The following is a 20,178-nucleotide window of genomic DNA, read 5'->3' as shown; positions in this document are numbered from 1 at the left end:
AGGGGGTGTGCGCGGGGACTGCGGCGCGCGTGTCCGCGGCCCGCGTGTCCCTGCGGCTCCGGCCCAGGCGTCCGCGTGTGTCCGGGCGCGGCCGCGGCGCCGACGCGGAGAGACCGCACCCCCGTGCGGCGTGGCTGGGACCGCGGCCCGGGACCCAGCGCCGCGGCCTCCCCCGCCCCCCGGTCGGGCTCGCCGAGCCCCGCGGCAGCTCCGGGGTGGCGAGGGGCGGGCGCTGCCCCTCCACGGGGGCCGGGGAGAAAGTTTGCGGCGGCCCCGCGGGGAGGCCCCTGCGGTGTCCAGGCCCGGCCCGGCCGCTGGACCTCGGCTCAGACCTCTGGCCGCGGGCGAGGACGGGATGGCCAGGCCCGGGTAGGGATCGGAGCCGCCCGGCAGGGCCGCGGGGGCCGGAGGAGGTCGTGCAGGCTAAGCTCCCTGCCGGCCCTGGGGCGCGGGGTGGAAGTTGGAGCGGCTTCCCGGGACCACCGCTGCCACCGCCCGCTCTGGCCCGGGGTGCGAGGAGGTGGGCTCTGGGAGGCCGCCCCGCTCGGGCCCCTTCGGCCTCCCCCTCTCGGGGCCTCTCCAGGGTCAGCCGCTTCCCCCGGAGGCTTCCGATTGCTTCCTGGACAGTCCCGGGCCTGGTGTGCGGCGAAGCTGGAGGCGGCGGGCCGATCCCGGGCTGCCAGGGGAAGGGGCAGTGGGGACTCCAGGGAGGTCTCTCCGTTGGCGTGAGGTCCCAAGTGCAGCCCTGGAAAGGAGGGGAGGGGTTCCGAGGGGCGGCCCCGGGCCGCGATCTGCCCCCGGCTCCTGTGTGGGGTGCTGGGGCCACGCCCCTTGAAAGAAAGGGGTGTGTGTGCGGGGGAGGGGACGCGGTCGAGCCTCTGGCCCCTCAGCGCGGCTCCTGTGGCTCGGGCTGCTCCGTGCTGCCCCACCTCCTTTCACACGTAGCCGGTTTTGGGGTCGGTGCAGGGATGGGGCGCAGTCTCTGCTCCCGGGGCCCTTGAGGAGCTTGCCTCAGGTTCCCGGCTTCCTGCGGTTTGGGGTGTGCGGCAGAGGCCAGGTGCTGCACCAGGGGCACCAAGACGCTGCCCAGCCCTTGAGGAGCACCCAGCCCCCTGCCAGAGGCAGGCATGTGAACCAGTGATTCGCTGCAGGGCCAGGCTTCCATTCCTGGGGAGTGCCGGTGGGGCCCAGGAAGGGCGTTTTGGGCAGAGAGGACAGCATGGGCGGAGGCCTGGGTTTGTGGCCTCGGTGTGTGCTCTGGGGGTGGGGGACACATGAGGTGCCTGTGGACAAAGCAGACAGCCCTTTGCTGGACTCCTGGCCCCCCAAGGTCGTTGCCTGCCTATTTTGAGCCCCCAGGAAGGCCCCCGTGCACAGAGCCGCTTAGAGCAGCTGGCTGGGAGGAGCGGGTGCCCCAGGGGAAGGCCCGCAGAGGTGGGCACTTTTTCTCAGGAGCAGGACTCCAAGGCCTTCAGATCCGGATCCCCTAGGACTGGTCGGGAGCAGGACCACGGGGACCACCTCCCATGACCCCCGTTGTGGGGGAGGCGGAGTGCCAGGAGCAGCTCTCTTCCCCCGGCTGCTGTTGTGAGCCACTGGGCAGGATGGCAGCCCCACACCCCAACCTGCCTGAGCCATAGCAGGATCCGGCGCAGGAGGACTTGGGGGGATTGGACTCTCTCTTGTGGGGAGGGCTTTGGGGGCCTTTGTTTCTCAGGGTGAGAAGGAGCTGTGGTGTCACTCAGGCCAGGAAAGGGAAGGGGACACTGCTGGCTTGGTGTTCCACCAGGCGGCGATCCCCTCCTTTCCAGGAGAGGAGCCCCTGGGCTGGGGCTCCTGCCCACGGGCCGCCAGGTCTCTCTCCGCCTCTCTCTCCCTGGCTAGCCCCATCGCATCCCAACACCAGTCTAGCCTCCCCCGCCCTGGATCTGGCTCTGGCTCTGGCTCTGCCTCAGCCCAGAACAGCTCTGGCCATGCCGGAGAGCCACAGCCGTTCTTACTGCCCTCTCTGCACAGCCAGTGTTTCCTACCCCAGGCCTTTGCTCCTCCTATTCTGCCCCCCACCCCCACCACAAATGCCCACCCTCCTGTACCAGCTCCCAGGCTACCTGGTCCTCCCAGAGCCGGGGGAAAGGCCTCAAGGGCCCTTGAGGCCTTTCCCCGCCCACAGTGGCCAGCTCTGCTCCTCGGTAGAGTACAGCATCTGCCCATGCTCCCCTCCCAGCCCCGGCATGGCCCCCTGACACCCTGGCACCTGGACCTAGCTTTGGAATGAATGCATTTTTTCCTGGGCAGACCCAGGCCTATGAAAGTTGAGCCCTGCAGGCTGGTTGGCCGGCCCAGTCTCTGGAAGCTCGAAATTTGGGCCCTGCCCTGCTGGGACTAGTTGGGTGACCTTGAGTCTGAGCCCTAAGTCTTACACCCCTAAGGTGGAAGAAGTGGCCCAAGCATTGTCACTGGCCTTTATTAGATACTGGCATGAGAGACCCAGCCCTAGGCTTGGGGCTCCCCCTTTCTTGGCCGGCAACCCTGTGACCCCGGGCAAGTCCCTTCCCAGCAGCCTTTGTTGGGGCAGTGGGGTGAGGGTGGAGTTTGGGGCGGTGGGCCCAGGGCCAGGCTGGAGTTTGGATGGTGGTTTCTTAGCCTGGTCCCTCCTGTTGAATATAAAAAGTAGGGCCCGTAATTGCATTAAGACGTGTATAATTATCCCAGAGGAGGGGAGAGCCCAGCCCCTGGTAATTGCAGGCCTGCTTTGAACTGATAAACGGTGAGTGATTCATGTTTTCTTTGGAGTTCACATGTGCTTAGCTCCCAGCCCCGGCCCCACTGCCACTGTGAGGAGCCTGTTCTGTGGCTCTGGGGTCTTCCTTGAGCTTTGAGGCGGGGGCAGGAGTGGGGACTCCTCCCCTGCTGTTCTTGGGGCGCTGTCCGGCAAAGGCAGCTGGCAGCCTGCTAGGAGCACCCTGCAGTTCCTGCTCTGGGATTCCAGCCAAAGCTCTTTGCTTCTGAGAGCCTCAGTTTCCCCACCTGAGCAGTGGGTGTGTGCTGCACACACACTGGGCAGGGGGTGTGTGGAGAGTGAAGCAGGAGTGAGGAAGCGTGGGGGGCTGCCACGCCCAGGCCTGGCTGGCCCTCCACATACCCTTCATTCATTCGCTTACTCATGGGAATTTATTGGGTCTTCCTGGGTCCCTGGCTTAGCTTGGCGATGCAGTGGCAACCACCTGGAGCCAGGCCCTGCTCTCACAGGGCAGCCTTTCTGGCCGGGAGAATGGGAGCAATAAGTAACAGAGACCCTTCACGAGTCCTGTGCTGCAGATGAGAACAGGGTGACTGAGCGGGGCAGGGAGTGGAGACAGGGGCCTAGAGGCTGGGGGAGGGGCAGGCAGCCCCACCCTACATGTGGGCACTAGGCACAGAGGCTGGTGGGACTGTGCCCAGCTCCCCGGTAGACTTGGAGAAGGCATCCATCTTCAGGCCTCAGCTTCCCCCTCTGTAAAATGGGGCCAGACCATACAAGGGGTGTCTGGGATGGTGTGTGCAAACTGGCTGGCTGAGGCTTGAACTCAGGACTCAGGACTCAGCCTTGCTGTGGCCGGCTCCAGCCAGGAGTGGGTGAGAGGCCCCAGCACATCAGGCACATCCAGGGCAGCAGGCCCTACTGACACTAAGGGGGTGGCACTTTTGACTGTGCCTTGTGGGCAGGTGTGCCCTTTCCTCTTTCATCCATGAGAAAAGAGCTTTCATGCCCCTTTTGCAAATGGGGAAACTGAGGCTAGGAAAAGGGAGTGTCCCCATCAGAGTCATCTGCCTACAGAGTAACAGGGTCTAGATTTAGCCCAGTGCTTGGCTGTCAGTTGCTAGGCAGGGGGTGGTGAGACTTTTCCAGAGGCAGTGGAGGCCAGGACAGGATATGGGGACTCCTGCCAGGATCTAGGCAGCGCTGACCTCGTGTGCAGGTCAGAAGAGTGGCCTTAGCCTCTGCATAGGGACCTGGCTGTAGATGGTTGTGGGTGGAGGGAGCCGAGTACCCTGGCAATCCAGGAAGGAGGGATGGGCATTTTGTGCAGTTTGGGGTGGAGTCAATGGACCTTGGTAGTGTGACCAGGAAGTGAGGGCCCGATGTGGAGCAAGGCGGGAGGGGGCCACACAGGTCTGGGTGCGTATGGGGTGCTGAGGCTGGGAAGGGGTCACTGTGGAGACGTGGAGTGCAGGGAGCACTTGCCAGCCTTCCCTGTGGAGGAATTCCTCTTTCCTTGGAGTTGGGTGTGAGGCTGGGGGCAGGAGTGACGACTTGGAGAGAGTGCTGAGAGTCAGGGCTGGGTGGGCCAGGGAGCCTGGGAAGGGGCCATGTGGTGGGGCACCCGTCAGCTGGGGTGAGGATGCGGGTGGGACACATTGCCTGGCTTCTGGACCACAGGTCTCAAGGTTTATCCAGCATGGGGCTTGGGGTCCCACGGAGAGCAGCCCAGGCGGCCACCTATCCACAGTGAGAACTGCTGCCTGTGTGGCCTGGGCCTCCATGTCTTCCGTGGTGCCTGTGTTGTGGGCTGTCAGGGCGTGTTCGGGGGAGAGGCAGGGCTGTGGAGGTGGGAGTGAGCACTAAAGCCCATCTATGTCAAGCTTCTGTAGGGGACAGTGGTGGAGTATGTCTCCACCAGCCTCAGGCAGGGAGCTGGTGCCCACCCTGGGAGTACAGAGCTGTGGGGAGGGTCCTGCTCCTCAGGGCATAGGGAGGCTCTGGGTGAGGGATGCTCTCCAGGTTGGTGTCAGCTGTCAGTGTCAGCTGGAGTCCCATTCCAGGCCTCAGGCCCTTGTCACCTGCCTTCCTGTTTCTGGCCTCCGCCAGTGATGGCAGGGGACAGGTGCCAATGGAGTGACCTCTTGCTAGGTGTCCTGGGGATACCTGGTGCACCCCACAGCTTATAGGGCCTCAGGCCAGGGAGGTGCCCAGTTGGCCCCTGGCTCCTCCTGGTGGGTCAGGTCCTGCCTCCTAGAGGTGCAGTGGGCACGCCCAGCACTGGAAGGGCTCACACTGGGAGATCATGATATCATGGCATGGGCCATGCCTGCATTCACATGCCCTCTTCTGCCCCTTCCCCAGGGCTGAAGCTCCCGGCACCATGATGCTCGCCCCAGCAGGACCAGAGCGCCGAGGCCCGAGGCCCCAGCCTGCCATGCCGCTGCCACCACGGAGCCCGCAGGTGCTCCTGCTGCTGCTGCTGTTGCTGCTGCTGCTGCCAGGCATGTGGGCTGAGGCAGGCTCGCCCAGGGCAGGCGGGGGTTCGCAGCCCCCCTTCCGCACCTTCTCGGCCAGCGACTGGGGCCTCACCCACCTGGTGGTGCATGAGCAGACAGGTGAGGTGTATGTGGGCGCAGTGAACCGCATCTATAAGCTGTCAGGGAACCTGACACTGCTGCGGGCCCACGTCACGGGCCCCGTGGAGGACAACGAGAAGTGCTACCCGCCACCCAGCGTGCAGTCCTGCCCCCACGGCCTGGGCAGTACTGACAACGTCAACAAGCTGCTGCTGCTGGACTACGCCGCTAACCGCCTGCTGGCCTGTGGCAGCGCCTCCCAGGGCATCTGCCAGTTCCTGCGGCTGGACGATCTCTTCAAGCTGGGCGAGCCACACCACCGTAAGGAGCACTACCTGTCCAGTGTGCGGGAGGCGGGCAGCATGGCGGGCGTGCTCATTGCCGGGCCACCGGGCCAGGGCCAGGCCAAGCTCTTCGTGGGCACACCCATCGATGGCAAGTCCGAGTACTTCCCCACACTGTCCAGCCGTCGGCTCATGGCCAACGAGGAGGATGCCGACATGTTCGGCTTCGTGTACCAGGATGAGTTTGTGTCATCACAGCTCAAGATCCCTTCGGACACGCTGTCCAAGTTCCCGGCCTTTGACATCTACTATGTGTACAGCTTCCGCAGCGAGCAGTTTGTCTACTACCTCACGCTGCAGCTGGACACACAGCTGACCTCGCCCGATGCCGCCGGTGAGCACTTCTTCACCTCCAAGATCGTGCGGCTCTGTGTGGATGACCCCAAGTTCTACTCGTACGTCGAGTTCCCCATTGGCTGCGAGCAGGCGGGCGTGGAGTACCGCCTGGTGCAGGATGCCTACCTGAGCCGGCCCGGCCGTGCACTGGCCCGCCAGCTGGGCCTGGCCGAGGACGAGGACGTGCTGTTCACCGTGTTCGCCCAGGGCCAGAAGAACCGCGTGAAGCCGCCCAAGGAGTCAGCACTGTGCCTGTTCACGCTCAGGGCCATCAAGGAGAAGATTAAGGAGCGCATCCAGTCCTGCTACCGCGGTGAGGGCAAGCTCTCCCTGCCGTGGCTGCTCAACAAGGAGCTGGGCTGCATCAACTCGGTGAGTGCGGCAGGGGCACCCCTCCTCCCACGGCCCCATTCCCTCCAGGGACAATGGCATTGGTGTCAGATGCACGCCCAGTGGTGCCTGCTGTGTGCCTGGCCTGGCTTTTGGCTTGGCCATCCCCAAGGCTCAGCTAGGTGGGGCTGCCCTTTTCCATCCCCCAGAGAGTGGGTTTGGATCCAGGGTGCTAGCCCCAAAGGCTGCTCCCAGCCATGACACTGTCTGGTGCCTCAGAAGATGGGGTGACGAGGCCCTGCTGGCATAGTCCACAGCCCCTGTGGGACACTGGACAGAGTGCCAGCCACATACCTGGTCCTACACCTGGTGCTTGCCTGCTCCATCTTGTCCCCATCCTACAAATGAGGTTACAGGATCAGAGAGGTAGGGTACCTTGCCCTGGGTCACACAGCAAGTGTGGGGCCAGAGCCTATCAGGTGAGCCCAGACACCATTTCCATGGAGCGCTTGTGTCCCCCACATGGCCCTGGTGGCACCTGCCTGCTGGGCCTCTGCCTTTGCCCAGCAGTGGGAGCTGATGGTGCTCTGGTGCAGGCCACAGTTCATAACTTACAGAGAAAGTGACCCTGACTGCAGGGAGCCACAGCCCCCAGCACCCATCCCAAGGCACAGCTGGGGCTGGGCCTCTATCTTGCTGCCTTTCAGGGATTGTCTTGTTCACACTCCTGGGCAGGCTCAGAGGGCACGGGCCTTGCTTAGGGTGGAAAGTGAAGGGGCTGGGACTCGGCCCAGACCTGGACCCCCGAGGCCAGGCCTCTGGGCTTGCTGCTGGGGGTCGCTGGCCAGTGCAGGGGAAGGCCTGGCCCTCTCTGGCTGTAGTCTCCCATGTCTGACCTGAGGGTGATGCTGGTTTTGTCCTCAGGGCAGAGTGGGACTGCAAGGACCCCTCAGCCCTTCTGTCTCACGCTCACTGCCTGTGTGAGGCAGGGCCCATGTGTGCTTGGCAGATGCGGTTGTCCACCCTCCCCTGGGCTTTTCAAGGAACGTGTTTTCTCTGCACCATACAGATGGAGACACTGAGGCTTGGAGGGGCAGAGCCTAGGTGAAGCCCCACCACACTCTCTCTTTGTGCCCTGCCCCAAGGCTGGGGCCTGTTCTTTCCTCCCTGAGGACAGTCCCCACCGCCCTCTCCCACCTGTTTTATTCCGTGTGGCCTAGCCCTGGCCCAGCCTCCTCTGCTCCTTCCTCCTGAGCAGCCTGGCCCCTGCCAATGAACCCGCTGCAGACGAGGACTATCTGCCCCGCTTCTCCCCACACCCCTTCCCTGCCTACCTTGCCCTCTCCTCAGGCCTGGTGGTGGAGCAGTGCCCCCTCCACACTGGCCCCCAGCTGCCCCGGAATCTCAAGCTATTGATTGCTTTCTCGTGCTCTTAGCTGGGAGCCAGCCCTTTGCCTTTCAGGTGTGACCTGCTCCCTCCTGTCTTAAACCCTCTCTGTCTGCACATCTCCTCTGGGGGCTACGCCCAACCTCTCTAGAAAGACAACTGCACTTCCAGCCCTGCCCAAGGAGGCCCAGTCCTCTGGGAGAAGGCACCTGGCGAGTGGCTCTCACCCTGCCCCTTCCCACAGCCCCTGCAGATCGACGACGACTTCTGCGGGCAGGACTTCAACCAGCCCCTGGGGGGCACAGTCACCATTGAGGGGACACCCCTGTTCGTGGACAAGGATGATGGCCTGACCGCCGTGGCTGCCTATGACTATCGGGGCCGCACTGTAGTATTCGCCGGCACGCGAAGTGGCCGCATCCGCAAGGTCAGGCCTGGGTGGGGTGGGGTGAGGAGGGGGCTTGGGGCAGGAGCAAAGGCTTGAGGCCGTCCCTGTTGGCAGGCCCAGTGCTGCTGTATGCTGTGGGAGGCTAGATCTGGCATACGAGGGGCAGGGGGAGTGTTGCCCTACACTGGGCCCAGTGACCTTGAAGGGCCACACTCCCCTCTGTGCCTCTGCCCATGACGGGCCCCAGACCCACTAAGCAAGGATACTTTGAGACCACGCAGGAGCCTGTGCAGGGGCCCAGGGATGCTGAGGCAGGGGCCAGCTCTCCAAGGGCACTCGACCTCCTGGGGAGGCTGCTGTGTGTGAGTGGTGAGGGCAGGCCTGCGCGGCCCCCTCCCCGCTGGGCCCTGCTCCCCAGCCAGGAGATCCAGTGTCTGCTGCCTCAGCACTCTGCTGGGCTGGAGGCTTCGGCCCTGCCTCTCCCCAGCCCCTCTACTGGGCCAAGGGCAGGGCAAGGGTAGTGCCCCCGCCTGTCTTTGGCTGGTGCTTGAGGAGCTCCAGCACGCAGCCCTGCGCCAGCCCCACGGTGGCAGGGTGAGGGCTAGGTGCTGCAGAGATGCCCGTCTGGTCTTTAGGGTTCTCCTTTCCTTCCCCAGAACAGTGGGCTGGACAGAGGCAGTGCAGAGCTTCCTGGAGGGTGTGGGTGGAGGGGAGCTGCCTGGTCTGGGGTGGGCACCAGGCTGGCCTGGTGTGGAGGAAGCTCCCGGAGAGACTGAAGGGTGGGGGTACTTGGGCACCCCAGAGGCCCAGTGGGCAGTGGTGGGCCCTGGGGGTGCATAACAGGCACCAGAGGCTGGTGCCGATGCAGCTCCCCCGAGCCCATGTGTGGCCGTGAGTGGGGCTGGGCCAGGGGCTGGCCAAGGCTTGCAGCTCTCAGCCCCATGCCTAGTGTTAGGAAGGGGGCCTCCCATCTCTGCCATGGTAGTTGCCCTGGGAATGGTGGGGAGTCCTGCCCCTCCCTGGCTCTGTGATCTCTGGGAGGGGATCCCCTGCAACCTCAGCTTCCCTCTGTGAAATAAGCCAGATGTTCAGGCTCTGGGCTGGGGGCGGGGCGTGCTGGTGGTCTTGGGGCCAGTGGGGGCCCAGCTGCTGATTGTAGGTCCCCCAGGGTGGGGGTGCCCTGGGGTCTTGTTGGTTCTGCTCATAGTGGCTATGAGGCTGAGGCTGATGGGGGAATTCCTGTGACCCCTGAGTCGGGTCCTCTGCTGTGACTTTCCTCTTGACCCCCATGTGGGGTACCGCCCTGTGGCTCTGGTGTGAGGCCCCTCCCGTCCTCCCAGCCTGCACTCCCTCTCCTCACACTGGGAGGCACACAGGGCTCTCGAGCGCATGGGGTGGGTGTTGGAGTGGGTTTTGCCAGACAGAGGGCCGTGCTTGTGTGGAAGCCTCGTGCAATAGCTTAGAGACATTTCGTGGGGCGCCCCAGAGCCTGTTACCCAGCCAGTGACCAGGTTCCTCTAGCCCTACCCTGTTCCTGCTGCCCAGCACTCACTCTTTTGTGCCCCAGGGGCACCGTTTGGGTCGGAGCTTTGCTGAGGGAGCAGCAGGACACAGCTGTTCCTCTGGGTGCCAGTTGGCCTGTCTCCCCTGCCTCCTCACCCCAGTCCCACAGAGGGAAACTGAGGTACAGAGCATGGAACTGCGGAGTTGGGCTTGGGCCCATCTATGGGAAGAGGCTGCTTCTGGGTTGAGATTCTACCAACTCTTCCCCTTCTTCCTGCCCCAACTCCTTCTCCCAATTTTCCCCTTCCCACCCCTAGTCCCAAGGAGGGCCATTCTCAGGGAGGCAGGCAGGGATGGAGCCTGTGCTCTCCTCCCTGGGCCAGGCGCCTCCTTGAGCCTGGCTTTGTGGGCAGTTGCTGGAGGGTGCAGCTGGGAAGGTGGAGGCTGCGTCCTCATGGCCTGTCATGGCTAGTTTCTGCCTGGTGACCCTGGCCGGGCCCCCACCCCTCAGAGCCCCAAGTTCTCCTCAGAGGCTCTAGGTGCCCATACCTGCCTCCCAGCACCCATCCTGGGTACTGCCTCCCTCCACCCCCAAACAAGTCTGGACTGGGTGCTGTGGGGCACGTGTGAGTGGATGGCACCCTTTGGGAACATCTGGGGTCAGCTGTGCACAGGGGTTGCTGGCCCGGCAGAGTCTGCAGTCGGGGACTTGTGTCTGAGTTTTGTTCGGAGGCCGCCCCCAGGCAAGGCACGCCTCTGCTTTGTCCCCCGAGATGTAGACATGGTCATGTTGGTGAAGAACTTGCCACCTGTACTCTTTCACCCAAATCCACCTGCTCTCAAACCGTCCAGCAGCTGGGCGTGTCCTGTGCAGGGTTTTTGAACCTCAATGTCATGCAAATGGCTGCATGTCGGTGTGGGTCCCAGCCGTCTCCCACCCACTGTGTGGCCCTGAGCAAGCTGTCCAGCCTCTCTGAGCCTTGGTGTCTCCTCGTACCATGCGGACCTGGCATGCTCGTGTGGCCTGGGGTGTGTGATGAGTGCTGACCGTGCGCCAGCACCCTACAGAGGCATCATAGCAGCCTGTCATCTGTTTGACAGGTGGGGAAACTGAGTGCTCAAGGCAGGTACTCAGGGCTGCTGGCTCTTTCCTCCCTTTCTGCGGTTCCTTGGAGGAGGCTGGGCAGAGTTCTCTGCTAGCCTTGAGAGCTAGGCCCCTTCCTCAGTGACCCCCTCTCTGAGGAGCCTCTCGCCACCCACTCCCACCCTGTGTTACAGTCCAAGACCCTGGCTGTCTGGCTAGCTCCTGCCCTCAGACCTGGCTGGGGGCCCTGCTGCTGTGGGTGCGTGTGGGTGCCTGTTCTATCCACTCTGCCTCCCTTGTTCCCTAGTTACCGTGGGGCCTTCAAAGCCTAACTTCCCACCATAGGCCACATGGGCAGAGGGTGCCCTGGGTTTGGGGGTGAGGGGCCAGGAGGAGGAGATCTACCCTCACTTGTTCTGGGGCCTGGGTTCGAGTCCCACTCTGCTTGCCTTGGCTCTGTTATGTCCTGCAGGCTCCAGTGCGAGGCCTCTGGCCTTGCTCCACTGTGAAGGATGCTTGCTCCCCGCTGGCCACACAGGCCTCTACTTGGCCTGGCCCGGGGGCAGCAGAACTTCACTTCTCCTCATCGCTCCTTGTCATGCTGACCCAGCCTGTGTGTGGGGCTGGCTGTGGTTCAGGGTCCAGAGCCAGGGTAAGGAGGGCCATGCTGAGCCCCGCCCCGGGGCTGCCCTGCCTCCCTCTTGCTCTCAGGGCCTTGGGAGGGGCCAGGCCCCGGGGCTCCCTCCTGCCTGTTCACATAGGGCTCCTCCTCCCCTGAGACAGCTGGCCTGGCTGTGCTCTCAGAGCTCAGGGCCCCGCCTCCTGCCCTCTCCACTTGGTCTGCTGGAGCTGGGCCCTGGGGACCCCCAGCCCACGCTTGACCCAGGGGCAGGCCTGCCAGGCTGACCACTCCCCGTCTTTCCCAGGCCAGTCCTTTCCGGGCTTTAAAAAGTGTCTGGGGAGCTCCAGGGACTTGGCTGGCCCCGGGCCATCCCCTGTCAAACTGTTGTTGTGTAAAATTGTAGCTGATTAATTTAAGACCTGCCAACTTCGGCTATGAGGCTGACTGGGGGTGCCCCTGTCCCCGCTCCTTTCACCAGAGCCCTGCCTGGTCCCTGCCCCGCCCCCACAGAGGCAGCCTCTTCCCCTGGGGTGCCTCTCTCAGCGAACTTCCTGGGCCCTGCTCCCAGCTCCTCCCGTGGCCTCTGGGGACCCCAGGCCCTGTCAGGAGCTCACAGGAGCAGCCCCTGTTTTGGGTCCTGTAGCATCAGCCCAAGTACCCCCATGGGAGGGGAGAATACAGGCCCTGGCCTCCTGTAGAGTGGGTGCCGTCCCCCTACAGAGGAAGCTGGGGAGAGCCTTGCCCTGTGGGCCGGCTGAGGGGCACCCGAGGCCAGCCCTGCTCTTGTCCTGCTGCTGCTGCTGTGGGGCAAAAGGAGCCAGCCCCTGGCTGAGGCCCAGCCTGCCCATTCTGGGAATGTAGGCCCGACTGCCTGAGCACCCGGTTTTTCAAGAGATTCTGGAAACCTGTATTTTGTGTGAGATCTCTTGGTTATTAAATCCATGTTTTAAGAGAGTATAACAGGACCAACTCAAGCATCCCTTTGGCCACCAGTTTGTGGCACCAGTTCGTGGCCTTGAGTAGCTCAGGGAAGCCACCCACCTGGGCTCTGGGGCATGGCCCTGGTGAAGCCCCATCCTCTGGGGCCTTGATTTCCTTCCCTGGATGTTGGGTGCATCTGAGCATACCCCAGCGAGGCTTGGGGCTTGAAGTTCCTTCTGGAGCTGGCCCCTGATGAGCCATTGCAGCATCTCCCTGCGGCGGTCCCTGCACAGAGGCTGCAGCTGCAGTGCCCTGTGTGTGTCCTGGCCTGGCTGGCCCCTGTCCCTGTGCTCATGGGCCCTCAGGACTCATGTTGCAGCACCACCTGCAGCTTGCCCGGTCCACACCACTCTTCAGCACCCCTGGGGGTTCCCAGTGGCGGGACTTGCAGCAGCTGGGTCTCTGAAGTGCTTAGGAGGCCTGTGGCATTAGTTGCCATCCATGAGCTTCGGGAATGGTGGCCTGCAGGGCCTGGAGCTGGAGCGAAGCCTCTGGAGCCCTGCGCAGCGTCGGAGGTGTCCTCCGCCCGGCCATCTTCCCCTCTGCAGACAGCTTGGCACCTGCTGTGTGCCTAGGCTGCCTGGGGACAAGGAACACCTGCCCCCTAGAGGCCCCGCTGCTCTGGGAGCTTCCAGCATGCTTTAGAGGCCTCTTTGCACTCCCCTCATACCCCCGGACCCCAGGCAGGATTTTGGAATTTGTAAGTTCTGGAAGTTGAGTGGCATCTCACAGCCCATGCAAGTGCAAGGCAGTTGGTGGCAGGTGCCCACTGTGGGGTTGGCAGCTTGAGCCTCTTCAGGTCTGCAGTGAGCCTCCCTGTCCAGGGTCTGTGCCAGGGATGTGGTAGGAGACCGTCCTGAAAGAGCTAGAGCCAGGGAGAGCAAGAAGTATGCTGGCCACAGGCAGCTCTGACCCAAGGGAGGTGCAGGGCAGGACTAAGCCCCCAGCCCATTAGCCGTGGGGAGGCTGCTGTCCCCCACCATTGAGTTTCATTTTGTGTGTTGTTGAGGGAGGGACGAGGGGAGTTGATTTCAATGACTTGCCCTTGAAGCCTGCAGTCATTCCCAGATACAGCCCGTGCTGCACTGTTGGCATTCTTTGGGGACATGCCCCTTGCACCTGCAGCGTGCAGCCCACTCCTGAGCCTGCAGGAGGGTCCTGTGCCCTGCATGGTCAGCCTGTGACAGACGCCACATGGAAGTGACACACATGGAAGTGTGCACTGGGGGTATGTCACGGGAGGGCGTAGTCACCCACCATCCCCGGCAGCCCCTCCTGGTCCTTCCCTTCCCAGGGTGACTGCCCTGCCCGGCTCCTTTGACGCTGTGTGCTGCTATGTGGGCTCTGGGGTTGAGTCCTCATCTTTTGCTTGGCAAGACTCTTCCTTACTGTGGGCAGCTGTGGTGCACGCCATGTCCTCATGTTGTGTGTTTCAAGCACACATGCCTGTGCATCCTGCCCACTCTGGATGGCCATGGTGTTGCCAGTCCTTGCAGGCCTGTCGTAAGCATGGCTGTGTGTGGATTCCTGTGGCAGAAGGATGGATTTCTGTTGGGTTTCAGCCTGGGAGCCAGGCTGTGGAGCCTCTGTTGTGGTTCTGCCTTAACTCTCTGGTACCACCTCTGCTGCTGCTGAAGGACTTGGTGGGGGCCTGTGGCAGTGCCCGGCAGCATGCGGGGTCGATGGGCAGGAAGCAGGTGCTCTGGGGCGGGCCACCGGGTCCGTCTTTGCTGTGCCCCCGCCAGTGGTCTTGGTGGGATGGGGCAGAGCCAGCTGCCTGTCGTGGCTGCTCTCTGTGGGGCCTGAGTGTGTGCTGCCACTGCCCGCCCAGGCCAGCAGTCCCAGTCCCCTTCGCGGGGCCCTGCACAGTAACCTGCCGACATCTGTGCTTCCTGGTGAGTGTGTGCCCGCCCCCTTTCCGCCTCTCCTGGATGTAGTTGGCCACTGTGGGCTGAGCCATGAGGATGCAGGGAATGACCTCCTGTTTGCCCTGTGGGCATAATAAGTGCTGTCCCAGAGCTGGTGGTGTGTGAGGGTATATAAGCATCACTTCTGCTTCCCAGTGGCTGGCAGGGCCACCCATGGGGCACTCACAGAGGGCCCTGGCCAGTCAGGCCTAAGCCCGGGCACGGGTCCCTCAACACCATTGATAAGGTGGAGGCAGCAGTGGCTTCTCCATGCCCTGTCCTGTGTGTGCTCAGGCTCATGGCCAGCCTGGCAGGGGCGGCCTTGTGAGTATCCACACTGGGCAGTCACCTTCTCCCACAGGCACATGGGGCCTGTGGTCCCAACCACAGCAGAGACCATGGTGTAGGAGGCGCCGGCAGCGTGCAGTGGGTATGGAGGCTGGAACAACCCAGGGGGCTGGGTGGTCTGCTGGAAGGGTGTTCTGGGGACAAGGAACAGGAGGGCCAAAGCTCAGAGGTGCCCCCGTAGATGCTGGGAAGCGCACTGTGCCTTTTGGGGTTTCAGGGGCTGCCTCGTGCACACTGTGCTTGTGTGGTGGGTCATTTCACCAGAGAAGGTGGCAGGACCAGCTGGATGGGGGGTAAGTGCTGATGTGGGTCTTTGAGGCCGCAGGGCCATGGGGTAGCACTAGGGTCAGAGCTGGAGGTGGCATTGAGGTCACAGGATGGAGGATAGAGGGCACCAGGCGGCTGGTGGGTTTGAGAGAAGACACTGGGGCAGATGGTCCCTGCTGCCTGCATCCCCACAGGACCCGTGCTGGTGACAGCCTGGCTGTGACGGGGACTCTGGCCAAGCCCCAGGTTAGCCCGGAGCCCAGGCAGTGGTATGTGACCGAGGTGGTGCGGTCTACGGTGGTTCATGGTGGCCCCACCAGGAGTGGCCTCACCAGCTGGGGGCTAGGTTCCCCAGGCAGCTGTGCACATCTGCCCCGCAGCAGGGCCAAGCAGACATGCCTCCCTTCCCCTTTGGAACCATGAGCTCCTGAATTCTCACAGAGCTCTGTGAGGTGGATGTTGGCAGATGAGACCAGGGGTTGGGGAGGTCCACTCCTTGCTAAGGGGTTGCTGCTGGGGCAGGCTGGAGCCTAAGGCAGCCCTAGCTGTCCTTCACCTGCCAGGACCCTGACCTCAGTCTCTGCTCTCCCCTGTGTGCTGGGGGTTGGGGGTGGAAGAGATAGGATTCCTAGGACACCCTCTCCCCCGACAGGTGTGTCTGGCCTGATTCCAGCCCTCGGGCTTCCTGGAAATCCTGTTTTAATTACCCAATTACTGCCAAGAGGAAATTGCTAATTGCTTTTCCAGTATCAAGTTCCTCCTGGCCTTTCTGAGAGTGGTGGGGACCCAGGAAGGAGGCCTAGAACCTGTCCACAGCTGAAGGAGGGGGCAGTCCTGTGAGGGTGAGGAGGGTCTGGGAGTGGGTCCACTGGGGCCTACCTCAGCTGTGAGGCTCTGGCTGGGAAGGGGAGGGGCGGGTAGACTCTGCACCCTGTGGGGGTCCTGAGAAGAGAGGGCAGCAGCAGCTCCTGCCCCTCGGGCAGCCCTTCCTGGGGCCACCATAGGCTGGGGCCACCATAGGCTGGGGACGGGTTTGGCAGCCACCTCTGCAGAAGGGCTGAGAGGTGTGTGAGGCCTCCACGTGTGGGTACCTCCCTAGCTGCTGCCCCTGGTCTTTGCCTGTCCCCACCTCGTCCTGTCCTTCTCCCAGCCCTGGAGCCAGGAGGCAGCTCCACAGGTGCATCCCCGCCTCACAGGCAGGGGGAGGGCCAGGTCCCTGGCTGCCATCATGGGGCAGGCAGAGCTGGGCAACTCCCCTTGCCAGGTCAGGGCCAAGCCGGGCAGCCCCCTGCCTCCCGGCGGCTGGGGCGCGTGCCGGTCCTGGCACATAGCCTGGGCGGCCCAGACATCCTCCCGGCACCCCCGCCTGCCCTCAGCCCGGAGAATGGGCCCTTTGTTGGCTCTGGGCGGGACGGACAGCTGACCTGGCCAGGCCCTCAGCTGCCCGCCGGCAGCAGTTGGCCAGGGCTATGGTGGTGATGGGAGTGGGTACAGCCAGCAGGGCCAGCCTGGGGCCTGCAGTGAGCCCTGCCTGCTGTGTCCTGGGGGCAAAGGGGTGAGCCTGCTCCCTGGCCTGTCTGTGGGGAGGGCCAGGTGAGCCCTGTGGTGGTGGGAGGTGCTCAGTCCAGGAGTGAGGGCCATGCCTGGCCTGGCCTGGGCACTGAGAGGCCTCGGGACCCGGCGCCTTGGGACTGCACTTCAGTCTCAGCTCCGAGCCCGGGGTTGACTCGCCTGTGTGCATGTAGGACAGGGACCCCAGGGTTAGATGGTCCAGGCAGAAGCAGGTGGGGGAATCCTGTGTTCTGCCAGCCAGGGGTGGGTGGGGGCCTGGTGCAGCCAAGGGGCATATCCAGGGAGGCTGCTGGCTCTGCTGAAGCCCCTTGGGTTAAGGGGAGGGTCCTCTCAAGCATGGGGCGGCATGCATGGGCAGCGCCATCTCCTGGTTTGTGCTGGGAGGTGGGAGGGCGTGCTGTTGGGGCCAGTCGTGGAAGGTTCTGGTGGTCTTTGGGGAAAGATTTGCAGAGCAAGGAGGTGACAGCTGGGAGAGGATTCCAGGGCATGGCTGTGGCCCGGCCCCACGCCCGGGACATGTCAAGCCGCTCATTTGCTCTGCCAGCTGCCCAGCTGCTGTGGGAGGGCCTTCTGGGCCCAGCCACCTCGAGGGTGGGCTGTCTCCAGGCGGGTGGCCCGCAAGTGGACAGCTGTGGCCAGGGTGTGGGTATCGGCATGTGGGCTCCCGGCCGGCGTGTGCCCTGCCGTCCTGCCACCTGCTCTGGCCTCAGGCTCACCTGCCGTCTGTGCCCCTGTGCTCTGGTTCTCCTGGAATGCCCTCCTGCCGGGTGCTGGCTCCCTCTTCACACTTTACGAGCAGCCTCTGTACTCCTCCCAGGTGCAGTTGCGGGTCCAGGGCCCAGGTTCCTCTGGCAGGTGCTGTGTGAGTCTCAGCTTACCTCCTGTCTGTGTGGTTTGATAAAGCTGGCTTGGCTGCACAGGCCCTTCACCCTGAACTTTGGCTAGGACACAGACACATGTCCTGGGGACCATTGTCCTAGCTGGATGTCCTGCAGAACATGTGTGGGTGCACAGGGGCCCTGCTGAGTTTGGGCCATGGCGCCTCAGTGAACAGTGTGGGGCCTGCACCTGCGTCGCGTCCATCCTCTGGCCTGGTGTGCTGTGCCATAGTGGCCTCCCCAATGCCCTGCTCACACTGGCCATGCCATGGCCTCTCCTGGGGCTCTGTCTCCCTGGGCCCAGCCTGTGTGTGTGAAGGGGTGGGGGTGGCAGGTGGGTGGACAGATGGGTACATGGCGGATGGACAGCTGGACGCGTGTACTCCCGGCTGCAGCTGTCAGAGCCAACTGTCCAGTCGGCATGCTGCTGGGCGGAGCAGTGTGTTCTGGAGCCTGGGGCCCAGCCCGTGGCTTCTGTGGCTTCTTCCCTTCCTGGGGCCCCTCCTTGCCCCCCTTACCCACTGTTCCTTACCTTGGAGCTGGTGTGCCCCCTGGACCTGCCCTTCTCTGACCCGTTTATTCACCCTTTGGTGTGACATCTGTGCCCCCAACCCTGAGTGGGTGGATGCCTGGCAGGCCGGGCCAGGGTCAGGCTCTGGCATCATGTGGCCCTGGCTGTTGGGGAGGCAGGTCATGTCCTTGTTGAGACACCTCCCAAGTGCTCCCTGCATGCCGGGCCAGGGTCCATCAGCTCAGGCTGAAGAGGCTCTGCTACCAGAGGCAAGAGGGGCCAGGGGCCGTATCCCCTGGTGCTGGTAGGGGAGGGGGAGCTGGGGCTGGGCTTCACAGTGGGAAGCCGCTGGGGATATCCACAGGGCTGTGGGGATGGAGGAGATGAGAGGAATTGCAGTCCCTAACCCGGGTTTTCTGGGTTGGAGCCACAGGTCTGTGTACTGGGCACGCCTGCCCCAGCCTCCACCCAGTCTGTGTCCTGCCCTTCTCGCCTTCCTGCCCCCACTCCCTGGTGGCTGTCTTAAGCCGCTGGCCTGGATATGTGGTTGGCTGCTCAGGTACGGTGATTGCTGTGGGCCTGGCCACCCTGGGTCCCCCTGCTCCTGCCTGGCACACCTGGCCTGGTCCTCATGTAATCCTCAGAACAACTCTATCTGAGGGAGGCAGAGAGAGGTTTAGACCCAGGCACTGTGGCCTAGAGGCTGGTCCTGGCTGGCATCCACCTGGATCTGAGTACCTGCCTCTGGCCACTGACCCAGAGCAAGGCAGGGGGTTTGTGGTGCTGGCATCCTAAGTGTCCGTCGGGCAGGCCTTGGGCCAGTGGTCATTTTGAACAAGGACTCCCACTCCTGCTGTGGCTGCAGGGCAGGCAGGCATGGGTGCACTGGGTGCAGGTGTGGGTGCAGTCCAGGCCCCATTGGCAGGGGTGCTGGGCGGCCGTGGCCTGGTTGCTCCTGGGCTGCCCGCTGTCCCTGCATCTCTCCTCCCAGAGGCCGTGGGCCATGGCCCTGCAGCCAGTGCAGCTGGGCCCATCCTGGCCGCCTCCTCCCCTGCCCAGCTTTGGGCTCCATTCTTCCGGGTCTGGTTTGACTTAAGCCTGCTTGGTGGCGAGGCAGCTGAGCGGATGTGGGGGGTGGCCGGCGGAGCTCAGGAATGCAGCCCTCCCCCTCTCCCAGCCGACAGTCTCTTTGGCCCAGAAACACAGCGCCCCACCCTGGCTGGCCGCCCTCAGCCCAGGCCTGATGGATCGGGCTCCAACCAGGGGCTGTCGCTGGACCCTGCTGCCCTGGACCTGCCCTGCTCTGTCACCGTGAGGACACAGAGGAGGGGTACTGAGTCTGGGCCTAGGCCCCTGCCCTGAGGTGGAAGTGGAGAGGTAGAACGGGAGGAGGAGCGGGTCAGGCTGGGGGAAGCAGGCCACAGCCCGCAGCCTGAGAGCCTCCCCTGGACTCAGAGCTGGGCAGACACGCCCCAAGAGTCCCATCTCTGGAAAGCCCCCTGGGTCTCTCTGTTAATTAAATACATTTGTTTGGTAAAAGCAACTAAAAATACTTGCAGCATCGCAAGCTGCGGAGAAGAGCTGGCTAATTAACGCCTGGTTTGTTTGGGATCTGGAATACATTTCCATGCCGATGAGATGCCCACCCTCCTCCACTGCCTTGCCGGGATGCCCCCACCCCTAGGACACCCCATTCTGGAGTCTCCTGGTCCACTGCCCTAGACTCCCGGCAAGCCCTGGTCTCTGCCCCCCACAACCAATGTCCCTCCTTCAAAAGCCCAGCCTGGCCCCAGGGGATGGCTAGGTACCCATGGGACTCCTATAGCCTTCACCCTGGGTGTGGCCATGCTGCTCCGTGGTGGGTGCTGGGCTGTGTGTCTCCAGGCCCCAATACCTTCTGGCCTCTGCTGACTGTTAAAGGGGCTGAGTCCCAGACTGGCCTGTTGGGGTCTGGGTTTGCCCTGCACTGGGGCTGGGGCTGGGGATGTGGAGAGTGAGTATGGCTGGCCCTGGTCCTCTCTGCTCGTGCATGTCTGGGCAGCTCGGGGAGGGGCTTTAGACCCCTGACCTTCTGTGGGGGGTGGGGCTGGGTCATGGAGGTACCAGCACAGCCCCAGTTAGGGCCCCTTGCTGCCGCAGATCCTGGTGGACCTCTCAAACCCTGGTGGCCGGCCTGCCTTGGCCTACGAGAGCGTGGTGGCCCAGGAGGGCAGCCCCATCCTGCGAGACCTCGTCCTCAGCCCCAACCACCAGTACCTCTACGCCATGACCGAGAAGCAGGTGGGTGCTGCACCAGTCAGACGGTGTGGCTGAAGGTGGGGGCGCTCCTACCAGGAACCCCAGTCACAGAGCAGTAGGGGTGGGGCCACATCACAAGTTGGGCGTCCACGGCTCCTGGTGA

The 20,178-nt window shown here is 63.5% G+C and overlaps 1 protein-coding gene across 3 annotated transcripts in view; it reads left to right on the top strand.

The window, feature by feature from the left end:
• Positions 1–20,178, top strand: part of PLXNA1 (plexin A1) — a 352,177-nt gene that overhangs the window by 297,042 nt on the left and 34,957 nt on the right. For all 3 annotated transcript variants that reach the window (XM_032149900.2, XM_058437373.1, XM_058437374.1), the window contains 3 exons: positions 5,105–6,371; positions 7,961–8,143; positions 19,917–20,057. In XM_032149900.2, coding sequence (XP_032005791.1) covers positions 5,105–6,371; positions 7,961–8,143; positions 19,917–20,057 — 1,591 coding nt within the window. The remainder of the gene's footprint in view (positions 1–5,104; positions 6,372–7,960; positions 8,144–19,916; positions 20,058–20,178) is intronic.

The sequence above is a fragment of the Hylobates moloch genome, unplaced genomic scaffold (assembly GCF_009828535.3).
Source record: "Hylobates moloch isolate HMO894 unplaced genomic scaffold, HMol_V3 SCAFFOLD_4, whole genome shotgun sequence".
NCBI lineage: Eukaryota > Metazoa > Chordata > Mammalia > Primates > Hylobatidae > Hylobates > Hylobates moloch.
Note: the sequence above shows the minus strand (reverse complement) of the source record. Positions and strands in the feature narration are given on the sequence as shown.